The 21,842-nt window shown below is 37.0% G+C and overlaps 1 protein-coding gene across 2 annotated transcripts in view; it reads left to right on the top strand.

Moving 5' to 3' along the window:
* The window catches only part of LOC102809900 (gamma-aminobutyric acid type B receptor subunit 2-like), a 96,499-nt gene that overhangs the window by 72,177 nt on the left and 2,480 nt on the right, over positions 1 to 21,842 (top strand). For both annotated transcript variants that reach the window (XM_085497687.1, XM_085497686.1), the window contains 10 exons: positions 6,579 to 6,644; positions 7,754 to 7,954; positions 8,837 to 9,055; positions 9,280 to 9,343; positions 11,081 to 11,170; positions 11,348 to 11,504; positions 12,061 to 12,196; positions 19,484 to 19,591; positions 20,687 to 20,809; positions 21,663 to 21,805. In XM_085497687.1, coding sequence (XP_085353813.1) covers positions 6,579 to 6,644; positions 7,754 to 7,954; positions 8,837 to 9,055; positions 9,280 to 9,343; positions 11,081 to 11,170; positions 11,348 to 11,504; positions 12,061 to 12,196; positions 19,484 to 19,591; positions 20,687 to 20,809; positions 21,663 to 21,805 — 1,307 coding nt within the window. The remainder of the gene's footprint in view (positions 1 to 6,578; positions 6,645 to 7,753; positions 7,955 to 8,836; positions 9,056 to 9,279; positions 9,344 to 11,080; positions 11,171 to 11,347; positions 11,505 to 12,060; positions 12,197 to 19,483; positions 19,592 to 20,686; positions 20,810 to 21,662; positions 21,806 to 21,842) is intronic.

Below are 21,842 nucleotides of genomic sequence, written 5' to 3'. Positions count from 1 at the left end.
GTGGCCTCCCGTCTGTCATAACAATAGTGGGCAATGCTTAGTAATGCATAGCCTTTCATCTGTCATAACAATAGTGGGAAATGCTTAGTAAGGGATATCCTTCCATCTGTCATAACAATAGTGGGAAATGCTTAGTAATGCATAGCCTTTCATCTGTCTTAACAATATTGGGAAATGCTTAGTAAGGTATAACCTTCCGTCAATCATAACAATAGTGGGAAATGCTTAGTAAGGGATATCCTTCCATCTGTCATAACAATAGTTGGAAGTTCTTAGTAAGGTGTGGCCTCCCATCTGTCATAACAATAGTGGGCAATGCTTAGTAATGCATAGCCTTTCATCTGTCTTAACAATATTGGGAAATGCTTAGTAAGGTATAACCTTCCGTCAATCATAACAATAGTGGGAAATGCTTAGTAAGGGATATCCTTCCATCTGTCATAACAATAGTTGGAAGTTCTTAGTAAGGTATGGCCTTCCATCTGTCATAACAATAGTGGGAAATGCTTAGTAAGGTAGATATGGCCTTCCGTCTATCATAACAATAGAGGGAAGTGTTTAGTAAGGTATGACCTTACATCTATCATAACAATAGTGGGAAGTGTTTAGTAAGGTGTGGCCCTCCATCTGTCATAACAATAGAGGGAAATGCATAGCAAAGTATAGCCTTCCATCTGTCATAACAATAGTGGGAAAAGCTTAGTAAGGCATAGCCTTCCATCTGTCATAACAATAGTGGGCAATGCTTAGTGAAGAATAGCCTTCCATCTGTCATAACAATAGTGGGAAATGCTTAGTAAGGTAGATATAGCCTTCCATCTATCATAACAATAGAGGGAAGTGTTTAGTAAGGTATAACCTTACATCTATCATAACAATATTGGGAAATGCTTAGTAAGGTATTGCTTTCCATCTGTCATAACAATAATGGGAAGTGCTTAGTAGGGTGTGGCCTTCCGTCTGTCATAACAATAGTGAGAAGTGTTTAATAATGTGTGGCCTTCCGTCTGTCACAACAATAGTGGGCAATGCTTAGTGAGGTATAGCCTTGCATCTGTCATAACTATAGTGGGAAGTGCTTACTAAGGTGTGGCCTCCCATCTGTCATAACAATAGTGGGCAATGCTTAGTAATGCATAGCCTTTCATCTGTCTTAACAATATTGGGAAATGCTTAGTAAGGTATAACCTTCCGTCAATCATAACAATAGTGGGAAATGCTTAGTAAGGGATATCCTTCCATCTGTCATAACAATAGTTGGAAGTTCTTAGTAAGGTATGGCCTTCCATCTGTCATAACAATAGTGGGAAATGCTTAGTAAGGTAGATATGGCCTTCCATCTATCATAACAATAGAGGGAAGTGTTTAGTAAGGTATGACCTTACATCTATCATAACAATATTGGGAAATGCTTAGTAAGGTATAGCCTTCCATCTGTCATAACAATAGTGGGAAATGCTTAGTAAGGTATGGCCTTCCATCTGTCATAACAATAGTGGGAAATGCTTAATAAGGCATAGCCTTCCATCTGTCATAACAATAGTAGGAAATGCTTAGTAAGGCATAGCCTTCCATCTGTCATAACAATAGTGGGAAGTGTTTAGTAAGGTGTGGCCCTCCATCTGTCATAACAATAGAGGGAAATGCATAGCAAAGTATAGCCTTCCATCTGTCATAACAATAGTGGGAAAAGCTTAGTAAGGCATAGCCTTCCATCTGTCATAACAATAGTGGGAAATGCTTAGTAAGGTATAGCCTTCCATCTGTCATAACAATAGAGTGACGTGTCTGGTAAGGTATGACCTTACATCTGTCATAACAATATTGGGAAATGCTGAGTAAGGTGTGGCCTTCCGTCTATCACAACAATAGTGGGCAATGCTTAGTGAAGTACAGTTTTCCATCTGTCATAACAATAGTGGGAAATACTTAGTAAGGTAGATATGGCCTTCCATCTATCATAACAATAGAAGGAAGTGTTTAGTAAGGTATGACCTTACATCTATCATAACAATATTGGGAAATGCTTAGTAAGGTAAAGCCTTCCATCTGTCATAACAATAGTGGGAAATGTTTAGTAAGGTATGGCCTTCCATCTGTCATAACAATAGTGGGAAATGTTTAGTAAGTTATGGCCTTCCATCTGTCATAACAATAGTGCAAAGTGCTTAGTAAGGTATAGCCTTCCATCTGCCATAACAATAGTCGGAAGTGTTTAGTAAGGTATGGCCTTCCATCTGTCATAACAATATTGGGAAATGCTTAGTAAGGCATTGCATTTCATCTGTCATAACAATAGTGGGAAGTGTTTAATAAGGTATGGCCTTTCATCTGTCATAACAATAGTGGGAACTGCTTAGTAAGGTATGGCCTTCCATCTGTCATAACAATAGTGGGCAATGCTTAGTAAGTTATATCGTTCCATCTGTCATAACAATAGTGGGAAGTGCTTAGTTAGGTATGGCCTTCCATCTGTCACGAGAATAGTGAGAAGTTCTTAGTAAGGTATGGCCTTCCGTCTGCCATAACAATAGTGAGAAGTGTTTAGTAAGGTATGGCCTTACATCTGTCATAACAATAGTGGGAAGTGCTTAGTAAGGTATGGCCTCACATCTGTCATAACAATAGTGGGAAGTGCTTACTAAGGTGTGGCCTCCCGTCAGTCATAACAATAGTGGGCAATGCTTAGTAATGCATAGCCTTTCATCTGTCTTAACAATATTGGGAAATGCTTAGTAAGGTATAACCTTCCGTCAATCATAACAATAGTGGGAAATGCTTAGTAAGGGATATCCTTCCATCTGTCATAAAAATAGTTGGAAGTTCTTAGTAAGGTATGGCCTTCCATCTGTCATAACAATAGTGGGAAATGCTTAGTAAGGTAGATATGGCCTTCCATCTATCATAACAATAGAGGGAAGTGTTTAGTAAGGTATGACCTTACATCTATCATAACAATAGTGGGAAGTGTTTAGTAAGGTGTGGCCCTCCATCTGTCATAACAATAGAGGGAAATGCATAGCAAAGTATAGCCTTCCATCTGTCATAACAATAGTGGGAAAAGCTTAGTAAGGCATAGCCTTCCATCTGTCATAACAATAGTGGGCAATGCTTAGTGAAGAATCGCCTTCCATCTGTCATAACAATAGTAGGAAATGCTTAGTAAGGTAGATATAGCCTTCCATCTATCATAACAATAGAGGGAAGTGTTTAGTAAGGTATAACCTTACATCTATCATAACAATATTGGGAAATGCTTAGTAAGGTATTGCTTTCCATCTGTCATAACAATAATGGGAAGTGCTTAGTAGGGTGTGGCCTTCCGTCTGTCATAACAATAGTGAGAAGTGTTTAATAATGTGTGGCCTTCCGTCTGTCACAACAATAGTGGGCAATGCTTAGTGAGGTATAGCCTTGCATCTGTCATAACTATAGTGGGAAATGCTTAGTAAGGTATAGCTTTACATCTGGCATAACAATAGCGGAAAGTGCTCAGTAAGGTATGGCCTTCCATCAGTCATAACAATAGTGGGAAGTGTTTAATAAGGTATGGCCTTCCATCTGTCATAACAATAGTGGGAAATGCTTAGTAAGGTATGGCCTTCCATCTGTCATAACAATAGTGGGAAGTACTTAGTTAGGAATGGCCTTCCATCCGTCATAACAATAGTGGGAAGTGCTTACTAAGGTATGGCCTTCCATCTGTCATAACAATAGTGGGAAATTCTTAGTAAGGTAGATATGGCCTTCCATCTATCATAACAATAGAGGAAAGTGTTTAGTAAGGTATGACCTTACATCTATCATAACAATATTTGGAAATGCTTAGTAAGGTATAGCCTTCAATCTGTCATAACAATAGTGGGAAATGCTTAGTAAGGCATAGCCTTCCATCTGTCATAACAATAGTGGGAAATGCTTAGTAAGGTATAGCCTTCCATCTGTCATAACAATAGTGGGAAATGTTTAGTAAGGCATAGCCTTCCATCTGTCATAACAATAGTGGGCAATGCTTAGTAAGGCATAGCCTTCCATCTGTCATAACAATAGTGGGAAATGCTTAGTAAGGTATGGCTTCCATCTGTCATAACAATAGTGGGAAGTGCTTAGTTAGGTATGGCCTTACATCTGTCATAACAATAGTGGGAAGTACTTAGTTAGGTATGGCCTTCCATCTGTCATAACAATAGTGGGAAATACTTAATAAGGTATAGCCTTCTATTTGTCATAACAATAGTGGGAAATGCTTAGTAAGGCATAGCCTTCCATCTGCCATAACAATAGTGGGAAGTGCTTACTAAGGTATGACCTTCCATCTGCCATAACAATAGTGGGAAGTGCTTAGTAAGATATGTCCTTTCATCTGTTATAACAATAGTGGGAAGTGCTTAGTAAGGTATGGCCTTTCATCTGTCATAACAATAGTGGGAAGTGCTTAGTAAGGTATGGCCTTTCATCTGTCATAACAATAGTGGGAAATGCTTAGTAAGGCATAGCCTTCCATCTGTCATAACAATAGTGGGAAATGCTTAGTAAGGCATAGCCTTCCATCTGTCATAATAATAGTGGGCAATGCTTAGTAAGGTATAACCTTCCTTCTGTCATAACAATAGTGGGAAGTGCTTAGTAAGGGATAGCCTTCCATCTGTCATAACAATAGTGGGAAGTGCTTAGTTAGGTATGGCCTTCCATATGTCATAACAATAGTTGGAAGTTCTTAGTAAGGTATGGCCTTCCATCTGTCATAACAATAGTGGGAAATGCTTAGTAAGGTATGGCCTTTCATCTGTCATAACAATAGTGGGAAATGCTTAGTAAGGTATGGCCTTCCATCTGTCATAACAATAGTGGGAAATGCTTAGTAAGGTATGGCCTTCCATCTGTCATAACAATAGTGGGAAATGCTTAGTAAGGTATGGCCTTCCATCTGTCATAACAATATTGGGAAATGCATAGTAAGGCATAGCCTTTCATCTGTTATAACAATAGTGGGAAGTGTTTAGTAAGGTGTGGCCTTTCGTCTGTCACAACAATAGTGGGCAATGCTTAATGAGGTATAGCTTTCCATCTCTCATAACAATAGTGGGAACTGCTTAGTAAGGTATGGCCTTCCATCTGTCATAACAATAGTGGGCAATGCTTAGTAAGTTATATCTTTCCATCTGTCATAACAATAGTGGGAAGTGCTTAGTTAGGTATGGCCTTACATCTGTCATAACAATAGTGGGAAGTACTTAGTTAGGTATGGCCTTCCATCTCTCATAACAATAGTGGGAACTGCTTAGTAAGGTATGGCCTTCCATCTGTCATAACAATAGTGGGCAATGCTTAGTAAGTTATATCTTTCCATCTGTAATAACAATAGTGGGAAGTGCTTAGTAAGGTATGGTCTTCCATCTGTCATAACAATATTGGGAAATGCTTAGTAAGGTATAACCTTCCATCTGTCATAACAATAGTGGGAAGTGCTTAGTAAGGTATGGCCTTGCATCTGTCATAACAATAGTGGGAAGTGCTTACTAAGGTGTGGCCTCCCATCTGTCATAACAATAGTGGGCAATGCTTAGTAATGCATAGCCTTTCATCTGTCATAACAATAGTGGGAAATGCTTAGTAAGGTATGGTCTTCCATCTGTCATAACAATATTGGGAAATGCTTAGTAAGGTATGGCCTTCCATCTGTCATAACAATAGTGGGAAATTCTTAGTAAGGTAGATATGGCCTTCCATCTATCATAACAATAGAGGAAAGTGTTTAGTAAGGTATGACCTTACATCTATCATAACAATATTTGGAAATGCTTAGTAAGGTATAGCCTTCAATCTGTCATAACAATAGTGGGAAATGCTTAGTAAGGGATATCCTTCCATCTGTCATAACAATAGTGGGCAATGCTTAGTAAGGGATATCCTTCCATCTGTCATAACAATAGTGGGCAATGCTTAGTAAGGCATAGCCTTCCATCTGTCATAACAATAGTGGGCAATGCTTAGTAAGGCATAGCCTTCCATCTGTCATAACAATAGTGGGAAATGCTTAGTAAGGTATAGCCTTCCATCTGTCATAACAATAGTGGGAAATGCTTAGTAAGGTATGGCCTTCCGTCTGTCATAACAATAGTGGGAAATGCTTAGTAAGGTATAGCCTTCCATCTGTCATAACAATAGTGGGAAATGCTTAGTAAGGTATAGCCTTCCATCTGTCATAACAATAGTGGGAAATGCTTAGTAAGGTACAGCGTTCCATCTGTCATAACAATAGTGGGAAATGCCTTGTAAGGTATAGCCTTCCATCTGTCATAACAATAGTGGGGAATGTTTAGTAAGGCATAGCCTTCCATCTGTCATAACAATAGTGGGAAGTGCTTAGTAAGGTATGGTCTTGCATCTGTCATAACAATAGTTGGCAATGCTTAGTAAGGTATAGCCTTCCATCTGTCATAAACAATAGTGGTCAATGCTTAGTAAGGTATGATCTTCCATCCGGAAGTTGTTAGTAAAGTATACCTTAAAATGTATTTATTTCAAATACGTAAATATATATATTTACACGTGTACGCTGATTTTCTTCATTTCAGGATAAAGATGCAAGAATCATTATTGGAAACTTTTACCGTCCTCAATCGTATCTCGTATTCTGCGAGGTGAGTCTCTTTTTCTACGTCAACACTATCTGGGAAGCTCTATATATCATACGATTCCGTCTGCTTTATACTGCAATATTCAAGAAAAAAAATGTTAGCTGTCAGGTTTTAAATAGTAAATGACCTCAATTTGGGCAGTAATACTGAGTCATCCTTTTGTCTCAAATATATAATATTAGAAATAACGCGAACAAAGAGTTTTCCAAATTGTGTTTCCTTTTTCATTTGTGACTGTCTTCACCTTTGGGTATCTTGTTAAGCTTGTTGATGAAATTCTAACTACTTTCTATTATACATGTTCAATTCTCGCTGAGTATTTTGTGGATTAGCTACCCCCTTTGGGAAAAACAGGTAGATATTTGAATTATTGAGAATACGCTGCCTATTTTATTTCCAACCGAGATGAATGTGTTCAGGTATTAATAGGGCTAACTACGAGGTTGTACACGACTCCAATGCCGGGATGCATAATACACGGGCTCGTTCCATGCTGAGAGTTAGGAACAACAACTCGCCTAGTTGGTCTTCTTGTTCTAGTGTATTTAGGGTCAATATGCAACGCAACTGAAACGGGTCAACTACGTGACTTCAACATATTTATATCCAGTTATTATAAGTTAGTGTATTATCATGTGGAATTATTGAACTATACCATAATATATATATTATCGTTACTCTTACACTGTTACATATACAGTGTTACTTAATAATAGTACAATTAAAACTAATGCTTCATAATTATACTGGTCTATTGTGACAATATGTTAGCATCGTTCCCATCCTGAACTTCGAGCTGAAACTTTCTGTATACAGCGTTAACTACTACAGCCCAATATCCATCCTACTAAGACGGTTGCAACACGTGAACCATCGAAATATTCCTTCTCTTCCTCGTCATGATTAGGTGCTTACTCCCATTTTGTGAGAGAAGGTTGTAGGGACGGTAGAATAAAGCACGTCGTGCTAAAATATAGACGGAGATCTAAAGTTGGAACGCTGTATCACTTTCAATATTTATACTTTTATACCAATTAAAGAGTGGACTGTGTACATGCCACGACACGCGCACTACAGTACCTGTTTCATTGCAAGTTGTTTCTGTTATGTAGGCATACCACATAGGCATGTACGGTAAAGACTATGTGTGGATGCTGTATGGCCATGACCCGTTAAATTTTGATGAAATCACAGCAGAGATCGAGCCTGAGATTGGTTGCACAAAGGAACAGATTATGGAGGCAGCTGAGGGAGCTTGGTTTGTCGCCTGGGAGACGATGAGCATTGAAAACAAGAAAACAGTTGGTGGAATTGTATGTTTTCTTCCGAATACATATGTGTTTTGTGCTAACTTGGAAGCAATTAGTGTCGCGCTATACATATCAGCTAAGAATGCCAACGTTCTATCATTAAAGGGCGGTGATCGTCGCGTAGCGCGTGGTCGAATTTCATGTAAACAAACAGTGCACGCGTTGTGTGCGTTCTATATCGAACAGGACGCGGCGCGACGACCAACGCCCTTCAAATACGTAAACGCTCGCTATCTTTCAAGCATGTCGATGCCGTACGCTCATCGTCCCGCCATGGATGCCTGATATGAATCATACATACAAGCTATGTTGTATGTGACATCGCTAGTACAGTACATCACTTCATTTAAACCATCAGGTCCAAATATCATTCTCTGTAATTTGTACTGTGATGTTCGTCTAAAAGAATTGTACTTGCCCGTTGTTTTTCGTTTGTTTGTGTCCTTGTAAATTTCTTGAGCAGCGACAAGGGGTGTGTGTATTTTCGTAAATCTGGGATTTAGCAAAATTGTGTCGTACATTGCTTGTGCTAATATTTTTTTAAATTATTAAAATGTGGAAGGCACTGTGAAACTTGATAAATAGTTTTTAATCAATAGTCAATCTTTTCAGATCGGGTCTTCGTATTTGTATGTTCCTTTTACTTTTGGTGGCAACTTGTACAAGATGGTGCATCGCTGCTAATATTTATTCAAGACAATTTGTTGTAAAATAACAATGAGTATATACGGTGACATGCATACCCACAACTGGGATTTTGAAAATAAACTGAAATTACGCACTAAATGTATCGAAAACAGTAAATTTAGACCTACGATGGATAGAACAATGCAATCTATTAAAAGATTTCTTTTTTAAAACATGTATTATTTTCTACATTGCTAGACCCCAGAAGAATACGGAAACTTTCGATCACTGGCCGCAAGTGATTTAGCAACACCTGGACCATTTGCATACGACGCCATCTGGGCAATGGCCTTAGCACTGAATGCATCTATTGAGGACATCCTACCGCAGAGACTTGAGAACTTCACTTACGATAGTAGTGAGATGGCTGAAATCATCAAGGGTAACATGGAAAAGACAAACTTCTTCGGCGTTTCGGTTAGTAATTAATGATTGGGATTTAAAACAGAAAGGGGGATATGAGTTTCTTGCTGTTGTTATTATTTATGTATAAATTAACTATTCGATGAATGAAGAACACCACTTGTAAAGGTGGTTAGTTCCAAGACTATATGCAGCGAACTCGAGATTCACGTTTCCATGTCAACGAACATAAGTTCATCACTATTGACTAGTTATAATCATTTTCTTTTCTGTGCCAGGGTCCTGTTACATTTGATACTGACGGTGATAGAAAGGGGGTGCTAAGAATTCAGCAATTGAGAAGTAAGTAAAACGATTGGCATCATGCAAACTAAATTTCGCTATTTTGGCAATTAGTACGGTCAAGATATTCGAATATTAGTTCGACAATTCGATAGTGGAATAATTTGTATTTTTGATTAAGTGAATCAAAATAGGCAAGTCTAGTCGTTAATTATAAGTTACGTCACTGACATTAGTCACCGCCATATGTTGATAAACAGGCGTACCTGATTCAAGTTGACGACCGATTTTCAATGACATAATTTCACCAGCTGTGCGTTTGATAAGCTTCCAAATCAATATGTAAATTGCTAAACAAAACACAAAAATTCATGCTGTTCATGTTTAACTGTCGAACACATATGTGGAACCAAATGAACATACGGATATATGTTATGCCAAATGTAACACAAAATAAAAACATGTGAAAAAAACATATGTGATAACAAATAAACACATATGTGATACCAAATAAATACATATATGAAAAAAAAACATATGTGATACCAAATAAACACATATGTTAAAAAAACACATATATGTGATAACAAATAAACACATATGTTAAAAAACACATATGTGACACCAAATAAACACATATGTGAAAAAACATATGTGTGATAACGAATAAACACATATGTGAAAAAAAACATATGTGATACCAAATAAGCACATATGTTAAAAACCACATATGTGATACCAAATAAACACATATGTTAAAAAAACACATATGTGATACCAAATAAACACATATTTGAAAAAACACATATGTGATAACAAATAAACACATATGAAAAAATACATATGGAATACCAAATAAATACATATGTAAAAAAACATATGTGATACCAAATAAACATATATGTTAAAAAACACATAAGTGATACCAAATAAACACATATGTTAAGAAACACATATGAAAAAATACATATGGAATACCAAATAAATACATATGTAAAAAAACATATGTGATACCAAATAAACATATATGTTAAAAAACACATATGTGATACCAAATAAACACATATGTTAAGAAACACATATGAAAAAATACATATGGAATACCAAATAAATACATATGTAAAAAAACATATGTGATACCAAATAAACATATATGTTAAAAAACAGATATGTGATACCAAATAAACACATATATTAAGAAACACATATGTGATACCGAATAACACATATGTTAAGAAACACATATGTGATACCAAATAAACATATATGTTGAAAAACACATATGTGATACCAAATAAACACATATGTTAAAAAACACATATGTGATACCAAATAAAACATGTGAAAAAAACATATGTGATACCAAATAAACGAATATGTTAAAAAACACATAGTGATACCAAGTAAACACATATGTTAAAAAACATATAAGTGATAACAAATAAACATATATGTTAAAAAAACATATAAGTGATACCAAATAAACATATATGTTTAAAACATATAAGTGATAACAAATAAACATATATGTGGAAAAAAAATATTTGCATTGGTTTAAATGTTAGTATGTGTATTCCATGAAAATGTTAACATCACCTAAACAGCTGAAAAATTACTTTTTTTTAAATAAAAATAAAACATTTTTCAGCTATTCGCATATAATTATCAAAATATACACCATGTTATTGTCGCTCAATATTACATCGATTTAAATTGAATCCAACACTTTGGCAAGACAGAGAAAATTACCCACCAGTCATTAATAGTTCCTTCTCCTTAATTTCGTTTACGTCACAGATGGAACAGAAGTGCTGATTGGAAGATACGTGGCCCAGTCCGACCTCATGGAATGGCAGATGTCAATAGAAGACATATGGTATCGAAGCGGTAATGGCGGCATTAAATGCGTCGTTGACATTTAGCAGTTGCGTTTTCTGATGTTATCGATTTAATGAAAACTTTGTCTAAACAGTGCTAAAAGAGTTTTATTCTAATCGCAGAAGCAAATGAATTGTTCATGAAATGATGCCGCGTATTTATTATTACTATTATTATCTTCATCAGGGGGAAAACCACCTTCAGATAAAGATATCACAGAAGAACGTCACGAAATTCGAGTCATTTCGTTCGTCATGTTTGTTGTTATGACGGCATTGGCGACACTGGGCATCGCCATGTCCGTCGGGTTACTGGCTTTCAACATATACTACAGAAACGAGAGGTAAATCCATCGATAATATAGGCCACTTAAATGCTATATCACTGTGACAAATAAAGATGCAACGGGTACACGCCACTATTAGCGGATTGGAAGATGACATACTATAGCTGCAAATCATTGTCTGAATTGGTTTATATAACAACAAACAATAACAAAAAATACGTACACTGTGCGTGTAGAATACATTGTTGCATTGTAATTGAGCTGAAGGCGCTTAGCAGACTCTCATACTTCTTTTAGTTAGGCCAGGGTAATCAGGCTAATTTATAGCAGTATAGTTATCAATTTCAACACGAGATTCCGTGCCAAGCATGGTAGTTATTATTATACATCTGTCATCATAACGCCATAAGTTACAGCGTGCCGTAATTTTCATCTTACCATATAAGGAAATGCGAATTCCAAATATGGAATGATTACGCGCATAAGCGATCTCTAATAATAAAAACAAACTCAAACAGTACGCCGTCGCATCGACCTCTGCTGCGCTGTACTGTTTTCGTGTATACTGTGAGGTATCCTCGTAATAACCTCATATTATGATTTATTTCCTCAGGCTGATCAAAATGTCAAGTCCTAACCTAAACAACGTCATTATCATTGGTTGTGTCCTCATCTATGTCATGGTGTCGCTACTTGGAATTGATAGAAATATATTACATTATGACAGTCAGCTGGAAGTCCTTTGTCAGGTACGTTCTTCTTTGATTGTGTTACTATTTGAGATAGGTGATGGTTTTTGTTCGGCTTTTATTTAAGTCCTTTATTCAACCCATTGCGAAGTCCATTTTCATGAAGTGCATTGTATTGCTGCTATTGGAGTACACTGCGAAAGGAAACTCAATAATGAACGTGCCCGTAAATTCTCTGTGTCGTCACAGCACGCCAAGTAGAGTTTCCGTGGATGCACTGCGACGTCACGGCACGCCATTATGTGTTTTAGTACGTTCACTGTGACGTTACGACACGCCCCATAGTATTCTGCATAATGTAGGGCTGTAATTCATCTCCAGAACCAGGGTCGGCAAAATGTTTGTTGGTGTGTGTGTACTCTAATGACCGGTGTAATTTTTCAATAGTTTTGCTTCCAGGCACATTTGCTTAAAAGAAATTAATCACGCATCCAATAACTCATCAACGGCAATATAGTCGTGCTTCCGGACACGTGTAGTGCCAAGCTGTTCTAATTGTATTCTCCAGTACTTATTCAAAGGGCTCTCTGGAGCAAATGATTTTTTCTTCTGCGTGAATGCTTGAATTACTTTCTACGTAATTTTGATAATTGTTAACATTTAATAACGCTTACACTTTTAAATTATTTTAGTATTTGAGTAAACTGTACAACGTCTTGGTAAAGTATTTCAGTTCTTGAGTATAGTATACAACGTCTTGGTAAAGTATTTCAGTTCTTGAGTATGGTGTACAATGTCTCGGTAAATATTTCAGTTCTTGAGTATAGTGTACAACGTCTTGGTAAAGTATTTCAGTACTTGAGTATAGTATACAACGTCTTGGTAAAGTATTTCAGTTCTTGAGTATGGTGTACAATGTCTCGGTAAATATTTCAGTTCTTGAGTATAGTGTACAACGTCTTGGTAAAGTATTTCAGTACTTGAGTATGGTGTACAATGTCTCGGTAAATATTTCAGTTCTTGAGTATAGTGTACAACGTCTTGGTAAAGTATTTCAGTACTTGAGTATAGTGTACAATGTCTCGGTAAATATTTCAGTTCTTGAGTATAGTGTACAATGTCTCGGTAAATATTTCAGTTCTTGAGTATAGTGTACAACGTCTTGGTAAAATATTTCAGTTCTTAAGTATAGTATACAACGTCTTGGTAAAGTATTTCAGTACTTGAGTATAGTGTACAATGTCTCGGTAAATATTTCAGTTCTTGAGTATAGTATACAACGTCTTGGTAAAGTATTTCAGTACTTGAGTATAGTGTACAATGTCTCGGTAAATATTTCAGTTATTGAGTATAGTGTACAACGTCTTGGTAAAGTATTTCAGTTCTTGAGTATAGTATACAGCGTCTTGGTAAAGTTTTTCAGTTCTTGAGTATAGTATACAACATCTTGGTAAAGTATTTCAGTACTTGAGTATAGTGTACAACGTCTTGGTAAAGTATTTCAGTTCTTGAGTATAGTATACAACGTCTTGGTAAAGTATTTCAGTTCTTGAGTATAGTGTACAACGTCTTGGTAAAGTATTTCAGGACTTGAGTATAGTGTACAATGTCTTGGTAAAGTATTTCAGTTCTTGAGTATAGTGTACAACGTCTTGGTAAAGTATTTCAGTTCTTGAGTATAGTGTACAACGTCTTGGTAAAGTAGTTCAGTTCTTGAGTATAGTATACAACGTCTTGGTAAAGTATTTCAGTACTTGAGTATAGTGTACAATGTATTGGTAAAGTATTTCAGTTCTTGAGTATAGTGTACAACGTCTTGGTAAAGTATTTCAGTACTTGAGTATAGTATACAATGTCTTGGTAAAGTATTTCATTACTTGGGTATAGTATACAACGTCTTGGTGAGGTATTTCAGTTCTTGAGTATAGTGTACAACGTCTTGGTAAAGTATTTCAGTACTTGAGTATAGTATAGTATACAATGTCTTGGTAAAGTATTTCAGTACTTGAGTATAGTATACAGCGTCTTGATAAAGTATTTCAGTTCTTGAGTATAGTATACAACGTCTTGGTAAAGTATTTCAGTACTTGAGTATAGTGTACAATGTCTTGGTAAAGTATTTAGTTCTTGAGTATAGTGTACAACGTCTTGGTAAAGTATTTCAGGACTTGAGTATAGTGTACAACGTCTTGGTAAAGTATTTCAGTACTTGAGTATAGTGTACAATGTCTTGGTAAAGTATTTTAGTTCTTGAGTATAGTGTACAACGTCTTGGTAAAGTATTTCAGTTCTTGAGTATGGTGTACAACGTCTTGGTAAAGTATTTCAGTACTTGAGTACAGTGTACAACGTCTTGGTAAAGTATTTCAGTACTTGAGTACAGTGTACAACGTCTTGGTAAAGTATTTCAGTACTTGAGTATAGTGTACAACGTCTTGGTAAAGTATTTCAGTACTTGGGTATAGTATACAACGTCTTGGTGAGGTATTTCAGTTCTTGAGTATAGTGTAAAACTTCTTGGTTAAGTATTTCATTACTTGGGTATAGTGTACAACGTCTTGGTAAAGTATTTCAGTTCTTGAGTATAGTGTACAACGTCTTGGTAAAGTATTTCAGTACTTGGGTATAGTATACAACGTCTTGGTGAGGTATTTCAGTTCTTGAGTATAGTGTACAACGTCTTGGTTAAGTATTTCAGTACTTGAGTATAGTGTACAATATCTTGGTAAAGTATTTCAGTTCTTGAGTATAGTATACAACGTCTTGGTAAAGTATTGCAGTACTTCAGTATAGTGTACAATGTCTTGGTAAAGTATTTCAGTACTTGAGTATAGTGTACAACGTCTTGGTAATGTATTTCAGTACTTGAGTATAGTGTACAACGTCTTGGTAAAGTATTTCAGTTCTCGAGTTTAGTGTACAACGTCTTGGTAAAGTATTTCAGTACATAAGTATAGTGTACAACGTCTTGGTAAACTATTTCAGTACTTGAGTATAGTGTACAACGTCTTGGTAAAGTATTTCAGTACTTGAGTATAGTTTACAACGTCTTGGTAAAGTATTTCAGTATTTCAGTACTTGTTTCAACGTTCAACTTTAATGATACACGCACAATACATGTATTAACTAATCCTACAGGTCTTGTAACTCGGTTACGTACAGTTCAACACCTCACTGATAAAACATCGTTAATGGAACACGCATACACATACACCGGATAACTAATGCTCAATATTTCAAGTGAATGTAAGTAATTAATTATTGAAACTGACATCATTAGTTTGTAAATTATCTAATGTCACCTCGACTCGTGAAGCCTTACCAGATAGTATGATTTGGATATCGATTGCAAATTGCAGTCGTCACGTGACAGTAATTACAGTTGCCTTAATGATTAATGTCGAAACGATGATAATAGATTGTTTTATTATAAACGCAACCATCCATGCAATATGTATGACTCAAATTGCCCCATTGTCAAAAACGAAAACATTTTTATCCTATTTTACGGATTTATATCATCTGCCAAAAAAAAATGTAGCTTTGATAATGTAGAATGTCGGTTACTTTATGATATCATTTTACAGTCTTATATTACACACTGTCCCCTGCACGGTAGTATTATCGTATAGTCTGTTTGTCGGTGTGGCCTTGCTCGTTTATTATTCGCGGAACTACTACGATTCTGTCGAATCCCGTCTTATCGCAGAGAGTGGCTATGAAAATAAAAACCCTTAAATGTCAACTCGTGAAAAGATTCGTCTCAGCAGCGAGATTTGAGCCGCGGGCGACCGTTCTTTCATACACCGGTTATTCATGCAGCTTTAGAAATCGAGTCACATGACATTGCGCGTGATGTGCTGTGCTGTGCTGTGCTGTGAAGTACAGGCTTGGTTATTGGTGGACGTAAATAAGCATGACCTGGGGAGCTCTAACACTTCACGAATTCCCTTGTGGTATACCTAAGCTAGCCTCCAAAACTATCGCGAATGTCCTTGATTTCATCTTGTGGTATACGCAACATGATCAAGTATCGACCGCATTAGCCAGACAGAGTCTGTCCGCATTCCATAAAAATGTCATATAGCATTAAGCTCAAAATGTCAACATGTATGGCATTTCGTTAGTGGGTTATCTAAGCAAGTACACCACACCCAGTCGAGATGCGTTATGATTCTAGAGAATCACGCAATAGTTTTTTACTGCCACCATTTCTCTTCGCCAAATCGCTGGTACAATATTTTGCATATTTTATGCATTTTTATACCGTTTTTTATTAATTAACATCATTTTCTACATACCATGATCAAATTTGTTGAATAAAATAAGGAGAATAAATTTCATGGATTGATTGAGTTGAAGGTGACAAAAGTTGAGCCATCAGGCCAATAGCGATGATAGGAATGATGGATGTCCTCAAAGTTGACTTTAGAAAATAAAATATTTTGAAGTGCGGTGTATAGTACAGTTTACAATTGGATTAGCGTCCACTTACAAAACGACTGACCCACATTGTAAATTGGGACTACATCAGATTTTTTATGTTCATCGCCTGGCATGGTGCCATGCTGCCGAAGATGGCAAATTCACTTCACGTCAACCAAATGTTGTAACGCTATTTCATGATTGAATGAACTTACACAATATTTCATTCGTTTCACGAACCACTGCGTTTGTAATCCTTGATTTGCAGTTGGTAATTACGCGACTCATGTAATAGTACATCTCTCTGCGGTGAAAAGTAATATATATGCATACACAATACTCTCGCACCCTGAAGTGTGTGGTTTAAAACATAACATCTCTTACATATGCCAATCTCTCAAGTACTTCCTAGATTTTCTTTCTCAATATCCGAAACTGACTACTGCGGGGGAGTAGTAAGCAAATAATACGATAGAAATTTATCAAAGTCATGCTAACCTGTTATTCTGTAAATATATATAAGCGTAAGTGAAGGGCTTACAAGCGAGTGGAATGCTGCAAAAATTTTAGGCCAACGTAAACTCTGTAGTATTACGCTTAGCTGCGCTCCTAGTAGTACTCAAGTCTATTCAGCGAAAATTAATTCCAGCTAAAATAAAGTATTTCACTAATGGTTATTGACCGTATTTATCATTGGCTCAAGTTGCTCAACATGGAAACTGCAGATCGCGTGACAGCTAGTGAACAATTTTATTTCTCGAGACCCCATATTAATAAATGTCGTTTGCATAAATCTAAATGGGTGTAGCGCCGTACGAATGCGTTGTTGGAGAGGCGCATAGCGGATGGAACGCCGCGTAGATTGTATTTCATTAGCACCATGCGAATGCGTTGCTGGAGCGGCGCATGGCGAGTGGAAGGCCGCATAAATTAAATCTCAGTAGCGCCTTACGTATGCGTTGGTGGAATGGCGCATGGCGAGTGGGACGTCTCATAGATCGTTCCAGACTACTCATAGGCGCAGTTGTCGACAGTTGATGCGCACACTGACCCAAAAAATAACCAAACGGTGACAATGCACTCTCCCGAATGGAGCGTATGTTACACAGGGACATGAATAAACATTTGCCACACAACCAGCATATATCTGCCGATCTCAGTGTGGGATGTCCTTACGATAGCTATATAAGGCATTCTGTTCAGTCATAATGTATATATTTACACTATATTTCATGATTATCGTGACAAGTGAATACAAGTAAATCGTGGCCACGTGCTGGATACGGCATTATTTTATGTTTCGTATTCGAACTTTTTTTTGAAAGGCGGGCGTCAGAAACAGAACTGTACTTGACACGAATGACGTAACTGTTATTATTGCTAGGTGTGGATGAGTAATGAGTAATAAAAGTCAGTCTAACGTACATAATGTATATGAAATCTACAGTTCATGTTTTTTGGGCTGATGTTTTTCTTCAATATTTGAAATTTTTTATCTGTACATACTGCAATATATATTTCCCTTGTGAATCTACGCGCATCGGGTCCTTGTTCGTAAATGTCAGCTCGAAGCCATAGTAAACATGTCATATTTCACAAAATAGTCCCGGTAGTCTGTACGAATGAGCTCAGAATGTAACTTTAAATACGTGTTCCCGATCTTCTGTCATATAAGAGTTTGCAAAATTGCAAGCTTGGAGCAACAGACTAACGATTTTGAATTCGACGAGTTGTTAGGTCACCCGTGAAAAATGACGCAAAAACAGAGGGATTATCTTTGCTATAGCCACGACTCGACTGTCCAGGTCATGGCAACAAACCGCCAGTTACAAACTTGGGCTGACAATTCTAAGCTATGGCTACGAAAGTTGGCTTTTCTCACATTTAGGTGAAACGCTCCAATTTTTAGTTCCAACATCTGACAAAGGAAAACATTCGACAAATGCCATATATGGGCATAAACTATCTCACAAGATGCATTGCGTGCATGTTAATTATACACAGACAACGTAATTGCTCGAAATAAAAACGCGCGTCCTTGTCCTCACTGACATTTCGTTTTTGCGGATACATGACAGTCTCAATACTCAATCAATCGATCTGTCACCGGAAATGTTGTTTAGAAATTTTGCTAAGTAGATATATCTCTCTAGTATTTAAAATTGTGCTTCAATTCACACGGAAACGTGTCGCAAATAAACACGAATAAATAAATACACAAAATCGCAATAAGCATCCGTGTGAGACGTGCAGCTCTTAATATGTGTTATACTTGTGAGATATATATATATATATATTAAAAGCCGCATTGAATTGCGAATTAATTTCATGGTATTCGCCCCCGGAAGCGGTGCACGGGCTGTGCTTGTATATGGTCTATGTGAAAAGTAATTAGGCCACTCACGTCCAATGACAGCCTTGCACTCGTTACACAAATTGTCGGCTATTTTTTATTAATTGGGGGAATTATCGTAAACGGCGTATGTTGTTTTGAGTACAGCCAAATGTCGACTCTTCAGTATATCGGCAATTTTTACAACCAATTTCGCTGCAAACTCCGCCGGCGTCTGTCGGTCTCGTAATTTGAAATTCAATTTTCTGCTTCGCCATATTGGGTTATTATAGTGGAGTGCGAATTACGTGGACGGTGCGTTATTGTTCAACGCGGAGAGCATGTCCTTTGACGGCGATGCGATTGCTCCACCGCCGGCGCATCTTTTTTTGTTTCCCTGCATGCAAATTGCATATAATAATTTATGCACCAACAAACACGTATACGTGGTGGGTGAACTCACCGCAGTGTTCATCCGGACACGGTCGACATGCATTTTTTTTTTCAATTTTTACATCTCAGTGAGCATACCGTATTATTAAATACAGTGTTTAACTTATTTTTTTCTCTACTATTTGTTTTACCCGTAGATACGCATGTGGATATTGGCCTTTGGGTTTACCCTCTCTTTTGGGGCCATGTTTTCCAAGACTTGGAGAGTTTACACAATATTTACCAACAAAACTCTACAGAAAAGGGTAAGAATTCCATGTTCAGGGGCACATGACTGGACACGGTAACAATCGTTTTATCAGAATAGCATTGTGGAAATATCGCGGGTGTCGGCCTCTACATTGAGTCAGCGGCACAATCGTTACAGACACAGTGGCGTATCACGTGCACTGGGTTTTAGGGTCTATGACACACTTACCCAGTGAACGGCTCTGGCCTCCCCATTAAGTCTTAACGTGGCACAGTAAGGAACTCGTGACTGTCGATGAGGTTGCTTTCATAGTTTGGATCCGAAACAACAAATTTATATCAATAGATGTATTTGCTCAATAATGTAGTATATTAGTATATACATGTACTAACAATCAAGTTGTCACGCCTCCTCCAGTCTCATCTGATCGATCGTGTTGTAAGTGATGGGATGCTATGTTTCAAGCACACCGTTCTCCGTTACAGCGGAAATCGACAGGGTAATAATATGTTGACGTTATTATGTTGGTATCATTGTATTAACCTTCGCAGAATAACTAGTCCGTTATTATTTGGATTAACCTCTCAACTAAAGAGCCTCGAAAATGTGTTTTGATTCTTGCATTTGTGTATTGAATATACTGACCAGCAATATCATCCACGGTTGGTATAATACTATTAGCCGGTCAGGACCACTAACTTACAGATACTCATATTTCATAAATCTAATTATTTGGTGTCGTCGTGTACGAGTGATAACTGCCCAAGGCATCGCTTTGCGTGACAATTTTGTAATTAGGATGGAAGCCTACTCATAAATGAGAACACCCAGAATTGTCCAAATGTCATTATATTGTAATTTGAGTCAATATAGGGATTTTGACGTGAACACAACTTGGGGAACTTTTTTTTAAGTTGGTTATAAAAGTTCGATTGTGTGTTTAGTACAGTTTCACGTCACACTGTACTTTAATACATGCGAATCTTTGCAACTTGAATACAGTGTATACAACTGAAGATAGGATGGGTGGGTGGATAATTGGCGTCTGGTTTCTGAGCCTAATGAGTGTAGCGTTATATTACATGTACGTTCATTCGTATTAATTGCGAATAGGAGGATACGTAATGTACGCTTGTTTTGTTATACGTAGGTAATTAAAGATCATCGCTTATTGGCTATGGTGGCTGGAATGGTGGGTATTGATATAGTGATATTAACGATATGGCAAGCAGTCGACCATCTCACGTTAGTGATCACAAAAGATAGGCCGTACGTAAGTAGAATTATACCGTTAATTATCTGTCACTCGCCCTGCCTGATAATTCTGATGCATGTGATGTCCTCGCATATGATATCTACCGAGGGTACTTAATATTCATTTCACGGTACCATTAAACATTAAAATTAATGAGATTAATTTCTGCGAGCAGTGTTAGAGCTGTATATTCTCCCATCGCGGACCCACGAGTATTGCTAAATAAGTTTGGCGACCGACATTGCCACCACTATTGTCCCAGTTCATGTATTGCATAGCGTAATATGTGTGATCTTACCGTCATTGTTAGTATCATTTTCATAAATTTCATAAAATGACTTTTCTTAACATTAATAGCACTTATTCGAAAATGAGTAAAACAATAATATGTCACCCAACTCGTTTTATTGAAATGTTATGTTTATATTATCTACAAAGCATTCAATTTAAAATAGCATTCAAGCATTCATAGATGGCGATGAATTTAAATAAATTAAAATAACATTCAAAATAAAGAGTTCATTCAAGCTCTCGATGGTGATGAATTAAATTTAATTAAAACAACATTCAAGCCATTGATGTCGAAGTTTAAATACCATTCAAGCCATCATTGATGGGGAGGAATAAAAAAAACATTCAAACGATGGATAGCGATGAATTGAAGGTAGCAGTCAAGCCATGGATGGCGATGAGTTAAAAATGCATCTTTTTGTTTTATAACTTATTAAATAGTTTAATAAATTAAATAGCTGCAGTGTTCAAAACGTCTTCATGTTTCCGCCCTCTGCGTTCACACTCAGTGCTCCGTTTACATAACTTCAGGTGGGCAGGAAAATAGGCGTAAATAATTAAGCTGATTGTTTTCCCGTAGGAGAGTCCATATGAAGAGAACGTTATAATAATCTACGAGCTCCATCACTGTTTGTCTGAGTACAGCGCCTATTTTACGGCAGCCATATTGGTATTTAAAGGTCTTCTTCTCATCTTCGGTGCCTTCATCACATGGCAAACAAGGTAATCAGACATATCACCCACAATGCAATGGGAGTAA

The sequence above is a fragment of the Saccoglossus kowalevskii genome, chromosome 4, assembly GCF_978046115.1.
Source record: "Saccoglossus kowalevskii chromosome 4, keSacKowa6.1, whole genome shotgun sequence".
Classification (NCBI taxonomy): domain Eukaryota; kingdom Metazoa; phylum Hemichordata; class Enteropneusta; family Harrimaniidae; genus Saccoglossus; species Saccoglossus kowalevskii.
This window is presented reverse-complemented; position numbering and strand designations above follow the sequence as displayed.